The 13,504-nt window shown below is 42.9% G+C and overlaps 3 protein-coding genes across 31 annotated transcripts in view; 1 reads left to right on the top strand and 2 right to left on the bottom strand.

Annotated features, from left to right (window-relative positions):
* Nucleotides 1-4,193, bottom strand: part of EFCAB12 (EF-hand calcium binding domain 12) — a 29,194-nt gene extending 25,001 nt beyond the window's left edge. For both annotated transcript variants that reach the window (XM_024245094.3, XM_054550553.2), the window contains exon 1: nt 1,520-4,193. In XM_024245094.3, coding sequence (XP_024100862.2) covers nt 1,520-1,568 — 49 coding nt within the window. In that variant the 5' untranslated portion in view covers nt 1,569-4,193. The remainder of the gene's footprint in view (nt 1-1,519) is intronic.
* Nucleotides 4,049-13,136, bottom strand: MBD4 (methyl-CpG binding domain 4, DNA glycosylase). 5 transcript variants are annotated; one of them, XM_054550440.2, is made up of 9 exons: nt 12,837-13,017; nt 11,905-12,002; nt 10,815-11,045; nt 9,544-10,403; nt 7,162-7,236; nt 6,950-7,084; nt 6,196-6,345; nt 5,601-5,704; nt 4,363-4,675 (listed from the first exon to the last, which is right to left on the bottom strand). In XM_054550440.2, the coding sequence occupies exons 3-9, from the start codon at nt 11,027-11,029 to the stop codon at nt 4,598-4,600; spliced, it is 1,617 nt and encodes a 538-aa protein (XP_054406415.2). In that variant the 5' UTR covers nt 11,030-11,045; nt 11,905-12,002; nt 12,837-13,017; the 3' UTR covers nt 4,363-4,597.
* A 220-nt stretch (nt 13,137-13,356) lies between these two features.
* LOC100452287 (intraflagellar transport protein 122 homolog) overlaps nt 13,357-13,504 on the top strand; it is a 79,649-nt gene continuing 79,501 nt past the window's right edge. For 18 of the 24 annotated variants that reach the window (XM_063721700.1, XM_063721699.1, XM_024245086.3 and 15 more), the window contains exon 1: nt 13,357-13,478. In XM_063721700.1, coding sequence (XP_063577770.1) covers nt 13,438-13,478 — 41 coding nt within the window. In that variant the 5' untranslated portion in view covers nt 13,357-13,437. The remainder of the gene's footprint in view (nt 13,479-13,504) is intronic. The other 6 variants (XM_063721702.1, XM_063721701.1, XM_054550542.2 and 3 more) reach the window with 3 other exon arrangements.

Raw genomic sequence — 13,504 nt, 5'->3', positions numbered from 1 at the left:
ACTGCAAGCTCCGCCTCCCTGGTTCACGCCATTCTCCTGCCTCAGCCTCCTGAGTAGCTGGGACTACAGGCGCCTGCCACCATGCCCGGCTAATTTTTTGTATTTTTAGTAGAGACAGGGTTTCACTGTGTTAGCCAGGATGGTCTCTATCTCCTGACCTCGTGATCCACCCACCTCAGCCTCCTAAAGTGCTGAGATTACAGGCGTGAGCCACCCCGCCCAGGCCCGGCTAACTTTTAAAAACAATTTTGTAGAGATGGTATCTCACTATGTTGCCCAGGCTATTCTCAAACTCCTGGGCTCAAGCAATCCTCCTGCCTCAGCTTCCCACAGTGCTGGGATTACAGGCGGGAGATACTGTGCCCAGCCACTGACAAGGATCTTAAACTCAACCAACCAAGACTGGATTTGTCTTTGTGCCCCTGCTCCCACTAACTGGGTCCTTTGCGTACGTTCTCTATCTCTGTGGAAGACATCTCCATTTACCAGGTCCCCCAGCTGCCAACTTGAGAACCATCTTTATTTGCCCCTTCTGTGTTTCCTGACCAACCAGCCCCCAAGTCCCTGTAGTTCCCTCTAGCCTGGGCCTTCTCCCTCACCTCCCAGCATCTTTAGCTTGAGCATTTGACCAGAGCCCTGACCTGTGTGCCTGGGAAAGGTGGCCAGCCTCTCCAGCTCTCCCTGTTTCTCCACTGGGCATTAATGTGTTCAGTGCTGGAGAAGGGGCATGGAGAAGACCTTCAGTCTTCAAGCTTTATAGCCCCAGCTCTCATCTCCCCACACCAACATTCTGAGTCTGCCAACTCAGTCTCAGGTCTTTTCTGACTCCTCCCAGTCCAGTCCTGCCACTCCCAGTGGCCTCTCCATCTCCTGGCTTGCGGGATCTTTTATGATCTTGTCCCTTCTGACCTCTCTCACCTCATTTCCAGAGACACCAGACCTCTTGGGGCATGCTGTTTCCTTGCCCAAAATGCTTTTCCTTCCCCTTTTGGTTTGGAGAACTCCTTTTTATCCTTTAAGCTCCAGTGTAAAGATCTTTTCCAAAAGCTTGGAACTGTTCCTCCCCATCCCATACCCTCAGCACACCTTTTACTCCTGGGTGTCATCCCTTGGCCCGGCATTCACCCCTTCTTATTCTGTAATTATCCATTTATCTCTGTCCTTTACCCGTGAAGCTGCATTGTTTTGCCAAGAACTTGGTCCCCAGCACATTACTGCCAAAACCTTGAAGACTGGTCTTCTCCATGCCTCTCCTCCAGTACTGAATACACTAATGTCCCGCAGAGAAACAGGGCGAGCTGGAGGGCTCCCGTCACATGGGTCGGGCCTCTGGTTCCTCCAACTAGGCTCAGGTGGAAATCTCAGAAATGTACATGACCTGCCCCCGACTCCATGGCAACCCTTCACCCAGAGGGGGTCGGCACAATAAGATCTGTGGCTGAGTTTTTGCCCTCATCCCACTTTCACGCGTCCTTAGGGCGCTGAGCGCTCCCTGCAGACGCTTCTTCCCGGGGCTTACCGAGCAGCGACAAGAACAGACTGTGGTACGCTTCATAGTCGTCGTCCATGGTCGTGGTGCTGGGAGGGGGTGCTGAAGGGCGTGTGTGAATGTGTGTCGATGTGGGCTTGCTTGCGTAGGGGTACCGGGGTATCAGATAAACCGTAACTCCAAGTCGTGCGAAAGGCGCTCAGCTCCGACTGCATAAGCAACCTGTTGCCGTGGCTACGGACGCCCCGCGCCAATTGGCTGAGCGCTGCCACGTGTCAAGAGCGAGCCCGCCCTGCCGAGCGCCTGCTAACCCCACCTCCTTTTCGTCGAATTCTGGAAGGGGCAGCGAGCAAATCCACCCCATGCCCAGTTCTGGGCTTGGTGAAAGGCGAGATTTCTTCGTTCGGCCCAGTGGTCCCTGACTCTAGTGTAGAAAGTCTCCGGTTTTCCCGTGAAATGTGGGATCTTCCGCAGGTCTCCATATCTCTAGGCCTCAGTTTTCTCATCGGAAAAATAGGCCCTGCCTCCTCCAGAGGGTTAGGAAGAACCAAAGTGAGCTGTGGCCAGATAGAGGTGTTTGGTATGTTCTGCCCCCCTTATGGCAGGGTGCCATGGTTTGGAGTTACAGAACCTGAGGACCAGAGAATAATAATAAACCCTTGAAGTGTGCATCAACTGATAAACAAAATGAGGTATATCCATAGGATGGCCATAAGAAGGAATGAAGTACATGCTACAATATGGATGAACCTTCAAAACAGTATGCTAAGCAAGAAGCTAGACACAAAAGGCCACGTGCTGTATGATTCCATTTATGTGAAATGTTCAGCATAGACGAACCCACAGACACGGAAAGTAGATGAATGGTTGCTAGGGGATGGGGTGAGTAATTCGAAGTGACTGCTAACAGGTGGGGAGCTTCTTTTTGGAGTGGAAAAAAGAAATGGAAACTTCTGGAATCAGTGATGATGGCTGCACATTGTAAATGTACTAAAACCACTGAATTGTACACTTTAAAATGGTTAAATGGTGGCTTTTAGCTCAATTTTTAAAAAGTTAAAAAGAAACACCTGAGCCCTTATTCCTTTGCTGAGACAAGCTATCTTTGTGACCCTTGCAGCCTGAGATGGTTGCCATGGGCCACATTCACATAGCACTCTTGCAAGCCAGGTACCATTTTAGCACTACATTTCTGAACTTCATAATCACAATCATTGTGTGAGGTAGACTCCACTATCACATTTTTAAAAGAGAAGTTAACAGGTACAGAGGTCAGGCAACCTCATCTGCAAGAAACAGGAAAAGCCAGGCCTACAGCTTGAGCAACCTGGCTGTGTCCTGAACTCTCCTGGTGCAGAGCTCGCCTCCTGCATTCACACGGGCCCACACTCCCCATGGACATGCTGGGGGAAGGTATGTGACCACCAGCCCTGCCACAAAGCCACACCTGATGCCCTGAGCTTGGTGAGCTCGCCCCATCCTCCAGCCCCAGCTGGGCCCAAGGTTTCAGAGGCCCCTCTCTTACCTTTAGCTGCCATATTTGGGTGTCTTGTCCCTACTCCTTATCCCTTTTGTTCCCTTCCATTATTAGGTGCCCTTCTTTCTCTCTGTGAGGGTCTGTACAGAACCTGCTTATCTTTGTGCCCCTCCCCACCACAGGGCTTTACACTTTGTGAATGCTACTTGGATGTTTGTTAAATGAAAACGTGATGGTAAACTATAAAGTGGATGTCTGCCTTGGGGAGAGGGAGGTGTGGCCAGTTTTCCTGTTCTCTGGTCAAAATCCATCCTTCTAAAAACTGACTGACACTTACTCACTAAAGTGGAAACAACCAACTACCTGTGCATCACACTGCAGCCTGATTCGGTTCACACCGCCCTACAACAAAGGCAGTTTCCTGAACAACTGATTTATTTTTCATTTATTCAATCAATTTAATTTTCAAATTATACCTTAAAATGGTAGTTGGTAATTAAGACTTAGTAACTAGTTTTTTCCCTTGGTTTCTTTCTAATAGTAAATGCTTTGGTATTTGAACTATAACAATACTTGTAATAAAAATGGCATAAGACTTATTTTTTTTGAGACAGGGTCTTGCTGTGTCATCCAGGCTGAAGTGCAGTGGTGTGATCATAGTTCACTGCAGCCTCAATCTCCTGGGCTCAAGGGATCCTCCCACCTCAGCCTTCTGAGTAGCTGGGACCACAAGTGTATGCCACCATGCCCAATTAATTTTTAAAATTTTTTGTAGAGATGGGGTCTCATTATGTTGCCCAGTCTGGTTTTGAACTCCTGGGCTCAAGCAATCCTCCTGCCTCAGCCTCCCAAAGTGCTAGGATTACAGGTGTAAGCCACTGTGCCTGGCCAAATGGTATAAACTCCAAATGGAATGAGAAATAAGTTTTCATAAAGGGACCAAGGTAAAAGAGTGAGTGAGCTGAAATGGAGCAGCAGGCCCATATTCACATTAGGTTATCAAATGGATGCTGAGGTGGAATCTACAATTCCTAAGAGCTAGTGTGGAGCTGTCAACAATACACAATGCCAGAGGAATCTTATTTGTCTTTGGGGTCAGCTTTTATTTTTATTTTTTAAATATATATTTTTTGAGACAGGGTCTCTCTCTGTCATCCAGACTGGAGTGCAGTGGCATGATCACGGCTCACTGAAGCCTTGACCTCCTGGGCCCTCATGAGCTCAAATGATCCTCCTGCCTTAGCCTTCCGAGATTACAGGCATGCACCACCACGCCTGGCCAATAAAAATATTTAGTGGGCCCCTAGCTTTAGCAAGGCTGATAGAAATTTGCTTTGTATTATTGATAGTTTAGAAGTATTTTTCATCTTCTGATTTCATCATTGGAAAAGCCATATTTTTTTTGGATTGTTGTCAAATAATAATTTATTTTAAAAAAATCTCAAAACATGTTCAAACACATTCAGTAGCAAAGATCCACCATTGGCACACACATTAAGAAAGCACACACACTAGGCTTCTAGTTGGGCTAATTAAAATCTATATGGCTGGAAAGGTGGTTGGTTGTACTTAATGAAGCTTTTTTGAAGTGCAAAGCTATGCATAACAGATGAGCTTGAAAGCTGCAGAGTTTAAGACAGACTTAATTTTTCATGATTTTCCCAAAGCCAGTCATGATATTTATTTAATTTGTGGTCTTCAGGGTGCACCTGAAAGAAACACAACATACAAAGAGGCAGAGACCTTAATGTAACTTAGTCAGAAATACATTTTTTAAAATTGGCTTTTTAAATGTTTGCTGGGGGACAGTACATTATGATACTATACCTAAAAGTTATAACCTTTAACCTCCTGGGATTCATGAATATTTTAAGTTATACCTTATATTAAGGTAATCCCACACAGTTTACAAAGTACTGTCCAAATTACTACTCAACCGTGACTTGGAGTGTGGGGTGGCGATGACATGAGTCAAGTATTAACCTCACTTTCCAGAAGGAGGTTCTAGACCCTGAGAGGTTAAATGGATTCTCAGGTCACAATGGATTGCTCTGATGAAGCTGGGATAGGACTGTGGTCCTTCAGTTCAGGCTTGGCCAGACCTACTGGCTGAATGCATGAGGGTGAGTCTCAAGCTGAGTGGGCAGCGTACCAGGCCACCCACCAGCTGCCAGGATACCACCAGCATGCCACAGGCTGGGCATACTCAACAGGGCTGAAGCAGGACCCAGTCACCACAAAAGTAGTCTGAGACCACTAAGAGATACCCAATAAGCATACATTGCAGGCCCAAACCATCCTGCTTTCCTGTAGTGGTGTACTTTTGACAGGAGGAAAACCACATCGCGCTTAGAGATAGCACACAAATGGGGAATGACAGGAACAGGGCCAGAGGTGACAAACCACTGGAGATGAGTCAGAGGCCACGCCTCTGGACTGGTCTTTGTGGACTTGGGAGTGCCTACTGATCAAAAACCCCAAAACCCGCATGCCACCCGCTTCCCCGCAGCCAGGAACACAATTGTTTGTGACTGTAATAGCATTTGTATCCAACAAACAGTCTTAACCATAATGGTGGACTTATTTTGCCTCAGAGACCAAATGTGCTGAATTATGGATGGGAGTGGGCCTCACCTGCTTCCACTCATTGACACAAAAAATTCTGTAAGAGTCGTTGCCATATTTACCAATCCCATGAAGCTCAATCGGATACTTCCACTGCTTTGTCAGGTATTCATCTGAAGAATACAACATCCCACATTATCAGGTCAGCTTCTAAAGACCCCCTCCCAAAATGTGTGGTGACGGGGCAGGATGGAGAGAACAGCAGAAAGGGACAGGAAGGGCTCTTTCCCGGCAACCCCAGTTGTGATTACTCTTCCTTCTGAATTCCTGCAGCACCCATATCATTTGCCAATTCCTAACCACTCTTTTGTGCTGTGCTAACGAGACAGAGGTCACGTCCTTGAGGTCAAGAACTGGGCTTTCTGCTTCACTGACTTCTTCCCCTAATTCTGCCCACATGCCTGACCCAGTGCTGGGCAAAGATTTATTGTTTAGGTCAGTGGGAGACTGTGGTTTGGGGAAAATGGACTTTTTTAAATGCCTTGGGTGCTTGAGCTGAAAAACCTCCATTAATATAGTATCTGAGGACATTAAAGTTTAAGGTGTGGCTCTCTTAAATAAGCACAATGTATTATGTTTTTCCTTTGGGTATATAGGAAAATACCTGAGAATTTGACAATGGTTTTTGCCCGAAGATCGTAGAGACCAAGAGGTTTAAGAAGTTCTGACACATCTCTCCAGTCTGCGGTTCTTGCTACCTCAGCTGAAGGATACTTCTCCAGAAACTTCCAAAGCACAGGTATTGCCATTTTACCTGGGAAGTAAAAGTAACTGAATGATTACAAGACTCTAGGTGGGCTGATTTCACGTTCAAGTAGTTTCTCATCTAGAAATCTCATCCATAGGGTTTTTAAAAAAAAAAAAAAAAAAAAAAAAAACAAAACACTGGCAAGAAGCCATTATCTGAACCAGCAACCACTTTCAGAATCAAATGCCAAAACTGCTAATATATTGGGCTAATAGTCCAAATTATGCTGAAAACTGGCCTTGCATGATTAGCTTTTAAATGATCAGATCAGCAGATAATGAGAGTAGAAGCATATAGAACACAAGGTACATTCAGTGAAAGATACTTTTAAACACACATGAAAGAGGGTGGAGAAACGTTAACTGATTTTCAATGATGATCAAAACGAATTTGGAAGTATAAAATAAATAAAATCTACGCCTTTATTCTAAAAGGTCTGTTGGATGTCATCTAGTCTAATTTCCTCATAGGTGAAGAGTTTAAGGGATAAGGGGGAATGCCTTATCCCAGGTGACACACTCAAAATGGACTTTGAACCCAGGCCTCAATTCAGTGCTTTCTCCTTACTACACTGTCTCTACAAAGACAAAGATGATAATAATCCCCAAACCTGAGGTCCGATTGAGAAATATAGTAGCGATGAGAAGCTTCCATGGATCATGAAAAAGTGTTTCCTGAATGAGATTAAAAGGTGACCGAGGAGGTGTCCATTTCTTAAAGGCTTTACGTCGTGGGGGGCTAAGAGCTAAACAAACATACTGCATCAGAATTGAAAACCCAAAATAGAATTAGAATTTGCTGTTCTGATTTGGAAAGGGATACCTTCTTTGTTATATTTGCTGGAAAAATACAGGCTTGTTTTCCTTCTTTCTATCTGTGTTCGTGGGATGGTATCTTCTGAAAAGGAAAAGTGAACACTATTGAGTCTATGGTTTAGCTTAAAGCAATATTCAGGGATGCAAATAATAATATCAACACTATTACAAAGCATGCCGGGCACTGTTCTAAGCCCTTTACATAAATACCCAATTAATCCAACTAATGACCCATGAACTTGGTACTATTTTTATCTCCACTTTACAGATAAGGACATTGAAGCACAGAGAAGCTAAGTAACTTGCTCAAGATCACACAGATACTAAGTGTCCCAGCTAAAATTCAAATCCAGACAGTCTGGCTCCTGAGTTCTCACCTTTAACCACTCTGTGACACTAGTTCTTTATGACTTATGTTCAGAATTTATAGTATTGAAAAATTAAAGGCAGTATGGAATATTTTAAATTACGATGCATTTGTATAATGTGGTCATTAAAGTATTTTTTAGACTATTGTGAATATTTTCCTATTAACTTCTAAATGAAAAAGCAAGAGTCTACATATGATCCCAATCTTATAAAAAAGGGGAAACATATATAAATAACAATACAGAAGTTAAAAATGAAATAAGCCAAAATGATGTAATGGTTGTTGCCAAGTGCTAATTTTTCTTTCCTTCTTTACTTTTCTGTATTTTCCAAAATTTCTGCAGTGAACACTTACTTTTAAGCTTACCAAAAGAAGGGATACAGACAAAACAGAATCTGCAGAAAAACCTACAATTTGAACCCTAGAGCACCTGAGACAACTACTTATTGAGAATCTCTATCTACTGGGAACCAGTGTTATCAGACTTCTCAAATTTCTAAAATCACATGTAATACTCCTTAGCCATACCCTTGCAATTTGAATATCAGTTAATAATACCTTGCATTTGTATAGCATCTTTTTCACTTCTCATTTTACAATATTTTTGATGTGAAAAACAGGACTAGTCAGAATGGTTACCTCTGTTTTACAGATGAAGAAACTAAAGCTTCTAAATTAAGCAATCATCCCAAAATGATACTGGGATTGACTATAAACTGGAAGAAGTATCCAGGTCTCCAGATAATTAGACTACTGTTTTTTCGCTATTTTAGTTTGAGTAGGTAAAGCCCAGTAGAAAGTAAAAAAAAAAAAGAACAAAGGAAACTGCTCTGACTGCTCTGATTTGACAACTTTTTCTGTGGGCTCCTATGAATAATTACTAGTCTCCTTTATGCCAGGTTTACTTGGCAATTTCTAGCTAAGCCAGTGGGTGTCTTCAGTATTTCATGGACACCTAGTACTAAGAGTACTTCATCTCATGTTGACAACTAGACTCTTACCACAAAAAAAAGTTTTTAATATTTGCCCATTTTGCTAGCAATAAATCTACATAAACCTCAAAGCTTTCTTCGAGAAGCTCAGTGTTTAGGACACTGACTTGAAGAATTCTTATGCAGTTCCTAGGTATATATGGCCATCTTGTGTTAAAGGCAGAGAAACTCCAGGCACAGAAAAGACATAAAATCATGGGTAGAACTGGGAACAAGAATCAAACCTAATCTCCTGCTTCACAAATTTGTCCAGGCTGTTTCCCCACAGGAGTTTAAGTAAAATTATTATTCTTTAAAGGAGTTATTCATTATACCATAATGGCATAATGAATAACTAATACAGGGCTGCTCAAAAGGTCTCCCTTTTATCTCTTATTCACTGAGGTATTATAAAGACAAAACTGCTAAGTTCTGAATTCTGTATTAAGAGCATATTACAAATAATAGATGAACTATGTGATTATACTTTTGAATTATTTAGAGCTCTAAAGCATTTTAGAGAAGTATTACATTAAAAGAAGATAAAAATGACTATGATATATACAAAATTAAATTGGAAGTCACACTTAGCAGTAAGTATCAGGAGGGGTGTGAAGAGAAGACACCAACTATTCTCCACTCATTTATGTATATAAGAAGCCTTCCCTAAATTTTTCACAAGTGAAGGCTTTTAATTTTCCTTCAAGTTTTAAGATTACTGGCTGGAAAGAGGATGGGAAGAAGGGAAAGCACTGCTAAGAAGAAGAGTCCCAGCTGCTGCACCAGGAAGAGACAACGGCAGCTGTTAATAGTAATACTCTCCTTTGCCATGGCATCACGACAGCAGTCAGCTGATTTTCTCTCTGCCATAGGAAACTGCTTGAATATCAGTTTAAGATAAAGTATTAGGATCAACTGGTATCTCATATTTGGCCCTATTTCTTGGCTCTATTTTCACATCTTAACCATGTATAGGCACGAATACAAGATGCAGCATTATAAATTTCTCATCACATAATGTTTAATAGTGCTTGAAAGCACTGGATACCTTGAAATATTTTCTCACCAGTAAAGTCTTTCCTGGTTGGTGAGCAGTTGTTGTCCATTTCAGAGCCACGTTTTAAAATGTCAGTATGCAAATGTTCTTTCCTTTCCACAACTTCTACTTTTGTTCTGATTTCTTCAGATTCTAAAAAGGTATCCTCATACTTCTCGTTGTGTTCTGAGTCTTTGGCTGAACAAAATTTGTTTATGATGCCAGAAGTTTTTTGTTCAGAACAAAAATTTGATCCTGAACTCAATGATCTTTCTTTTACAAGGCTGTTTTCTTCACTGGTCACACTGAGGGTCTCATCACATGCTCCAGCATCAGAAATGCAGACGGTTCTATCAAGCTGACTTTTTTGTGCAACAGGTTCACTTTCAGCATCTGCTTTATTACACACAGATTCTCTTTTGCTATCACTTTGAACAAAACCTGAACAGCTCTTCCTACATCCTTTTTTAGTTTTCTTAATTGGGATTCCTTTCAAAATAGTCACCTTTCCTTTGGGCTTTCTAACCTTTCTGAAGTTAACATCTTCAACACCCTCATCTTCTTTCAAAAGCAAATGACTGGAAGTAAAGTTAGAGAGTCCTCTGCTCTCCCGCAACTCTGAACTACTATTTGGCGGCATAAACACATCCTTTTTGCACTTGCTTCGGGTCCTGAGGTTCCAGTTTGAATTGTTACTTTGGTTTTGTAGATGGGATGTCAGGGCTGCCATGCTGCAGTCTTTATATCTTGACTTGATACCCCTTTTAGAAAGTACAGTAAAATCAAAATCTTCTGGCTTAAGAGAAGTCTCTCCATTTTTATGAAGATAATTAGCAAGTGAACTTTTGGATCTGAACTTCAGTCCTTCTGGGCTAGAAAATGATATTAAAGGAAACTTACTACTAGTAAATAGAAGGGACTTTTAAAAGAACTGGACCACATTTCAGATTTCTAATTAATTTCCAAATGTTGCCATGGGCATCTGTCATTTAAAAATGAAAAAGAGTGATAAATGGCACTTTTAAATGGTTTCCTCTATGACAATATAAATTTATAAATATAACTAAAATGCAACCTACCCGTTAACCATTCACAGTAGGAGGGACAAAATGTATGTAATTTTCCCCCAATCACTTGATGTAATTAATAGCAACCTTGAAAGAATAGAATCTGCAATCATTTTATGGTAAAAATATAAAGAAGCTAAGATTCCTGCTATGCTCCCACTACCTGCCCAGACAAAATCATTTGGCTGTACTATCTTTACCATCTTACATGCTTACCTGATAAAGTACACATCAAATCTTCCTGCTGTCTTCCCAAATAACCTTTGCTTCACAACTCTTTCCCATCCACATGGGACAGACTTATGGCATTCTGTCCCTGCAGTAGCACCAAACTGAGCAGAAGTGATGGGTTCTTGTAGCAGGGGATTACATTTACTGCTTCTTTTTATCATCATTTGTTCCTCATCTTCTCCCACTCTTTCCAATTCCATAGCAACATCTTCTTTGCTGGAAAAACAAAGTCTAAGTGATTAACTTATTTAAAATTTATCTTCCACTGCCTACTCAGTTTTAATCCATGACAATGCAGGAACCACATAATTATCCATATTAAAATGAAAGAGATTAAAGTCAGTATGGACCAGTCTTGTGCTATGGGAGTGTTTTCCTGTCTTCCAAAAGCTTCCCATATCCTCTAGTACAGGTTAAAAAGTGTTGGAAATCTCTGCACAACAAAAAAGTCAAGCTAGAAACTTTTCGGATTAATCACCGAGTAGGGCTATTATAAAGATTTCTGGGGGCACTTACCATAAATTTGAGAATATGAACCAATAGCTGAGCTCTGAAAGCACCAGAAAATGCTTAAATAAATCAGTGAGTTACACTGTCTTCTCTGCAAATAAATGAGGTAAAAGTTTTACATAATGTAAAATTTCTGGGAGACAGTGTGTATCACTTTCATCAGATGTAATCCTCCAGAAGGTAAATAATTTGATACAGAATTTTTGAATCTCCTTCATTCTTGATCCTCATGGTAACCTTGTTGGTACAATAAGGTTTACTCTCAATTTATTGATAAAATTGAGTGACAGAAAGGTTAAATTACTTGCAGAACAGACACCAGAATCCAAGTCTACCAAATCTTGGTCTAATACTTCTCCCCCATACTATTATTGAAAAAAGCTGGCAAGGCAAGGTGGCTCATGCCTGTAATGCTAGCACTTTGGGAGGAGGAAGTGGGAAGATCACCTGATCCCAAGAGTTTGAGACCAGCCTGGGCAGCACAGAGAGATCCTCGTCTTTACAAAAAATGAAAAAAAAAAAACAAAACAAAAAACAACAAGCAGCTGGGCGTGGTGGAGCATACCTGTGGTCCCAGTTACTAAGGAGGCCCGGGTAGGAGGACTGCTTGAGTCCGGCAGGTCAAGGCTTCAGGAAGCTATGATTGTGCCACTGCACTCCAGCCTGGGTGACAGAGCGAGACCTCATTTCAAAAAAAAAAAAAAACAAACAAAAACACTACACTAAAAATTCATTAATGTTCCAATGTGTCTTCTATGACGAAAACATAATTTTAAAATTAAAAAAAGAAAAATTTCAGTAAAGTGTATCCTAATCACTAAACCACAGATTGCGAAAGGTGTATGGGTCTAGAGAGATCATTTAACCCAAGTTCTTTTCTACAAATAGGGAAACTGCAAGAACTAGAATTAGAATCAAGGTTTTCTGATGTAATTTGGGGTAAAATAATTTTGAGGAGCTGGATGGATCTTATGAAATGATATTGTTTACAATTTTAGAGCTAAAGATACTGAAGCCTGGTGGAATCAGCACAAACTCTTAAGAGACTGGGGCTCAAATCCCAGCTCTACCAGCTGTAAGTTTAGCAGCAAGTTACTTAACATCTCAAAGTCTCTGTAAAAGACTCTGTAAAAAGAAGGTGATGCCTCTTTCAAAGTAGTTCTTAGGATTAAATTTTGAAAAAAGTAGGTAAATCTTAACCTCCTATCACACACATACTCTAATGACTTCCTAGGATCCTCCAACATAAGGGACCTCTTGCACAAAACCTCCCGGCTCCCCCCCAGTCTCCCTAGTCATCTTGGATGAGGAAGTCGGGCGCACCCCAGGGCTGATCCCACAGGAAGAGCACCTGAGCTCCAGACCCTAGTAACTAAACCCGTGGGCTTCGAGGTCTCTGCCGACCCTCTGTCAAAGGTTAGGCCCACACACCGTCCACTCTCCCGATACCATTTTACAGGTGGTGAAACTGGGGCCCAAAAGGGGACAGTAACTTACCGGAGGTCACTCGGCGGGTCTGGGACTAGGCGCTCACTAGAGTTGACGGTGGGGGCAGCTCCGCGGTCCCCCAGGCTCAGACTCTCCAGCCCAGTCGTGCCCATCGAGCAGGGTCCAGCTGCAGCAACGAGCCCAGCGCTGCGACGCCCGGGGTGTTGGGCGGAGTAAGATGTGAAACCACCTTAGCTCACGGAACCGGGCTGCAACCTAGGTCTGAATGTTGCGAAAGCGCCCCAGACGCCGCCGCTGCTTTTCGGCCGACCCCTAGGCTACAGCCGCCATTTCCACGCTCCACCAATCAAATCCATTGTCGAGGAAGGCGCACCGCCCCCACACGCCCCGACCAATCGCGCGCGCTCTGGTTTCGCTGGCGCCTTAGGGGCTCCAGTTCCACCATTGCTTTTGCGGCTTTTCTCGCTTTCCCTTTCGGACATGCGCACTCGGAGCAAAGCGCCCTCACACTCAGCTTACCGCGCATGTACGTTGTCAGGGGTAACGCAGGTAGCCAAAGTGGCTTGTGGAGTGGCGACCGTTAGTGAGGAGGTTGCCGAGACAGACGCTGAGGCGGGGAGGAGGATCCCGAGGCGTAAGGGAAGCCGTGATGAGGGCCGTGTTGACGTGGAGAGATAAAGCCGAGCACTGGTGAGGAGCGGGGCGGTCCGCGAAGA

Source organism: Pongo abelii, chromosome 2 (genome assembly GCF_028885655.2).
Source record: "Pongo abelii isolate AG06213 chromosome 2, NHGRI_mPonAbe1-v2.0_pri, whole genome shotgun sequence".
In the NCBI taxonomy this organism is placed as follows: domain Eukaryota; kingdom Metazoa; phylum Chordata; class Mammalia; order Primates; family Hominidae; genus Pongo; species Pongo abelii.
The sequence above is the reverse complement of the archived record's forward strand: the minus strand, read 5'-3'. Positions and strand labels throughout refer to the sequence as shown.

Excerpts from the sequence above, each read along its gene's own strand:
- MBD4 (XM_009238400.4), bottom strand. The coding sequence starts at position 12,940 with ATGGGCACGACTGGGCTGGAGAGTCTGAGCCTGGGGGACCGCGGAGCT. Across the intron at positions 6,346-6,949 it reads ATTTCTCAATCGGACCTCAG|GTAAAATGGCAATACCTGTG; the intron begins GTTTGGGGATTA and ends TTTACTTCCCAG. Across the intron at positions 4,676-5,600 it reads GTGTCAATGAGTGGAAGCAG|GTGCACCCTGAAGACCACAA; the intron begins GTGAGGCCCACT and ends TGTTTCTTTCAG.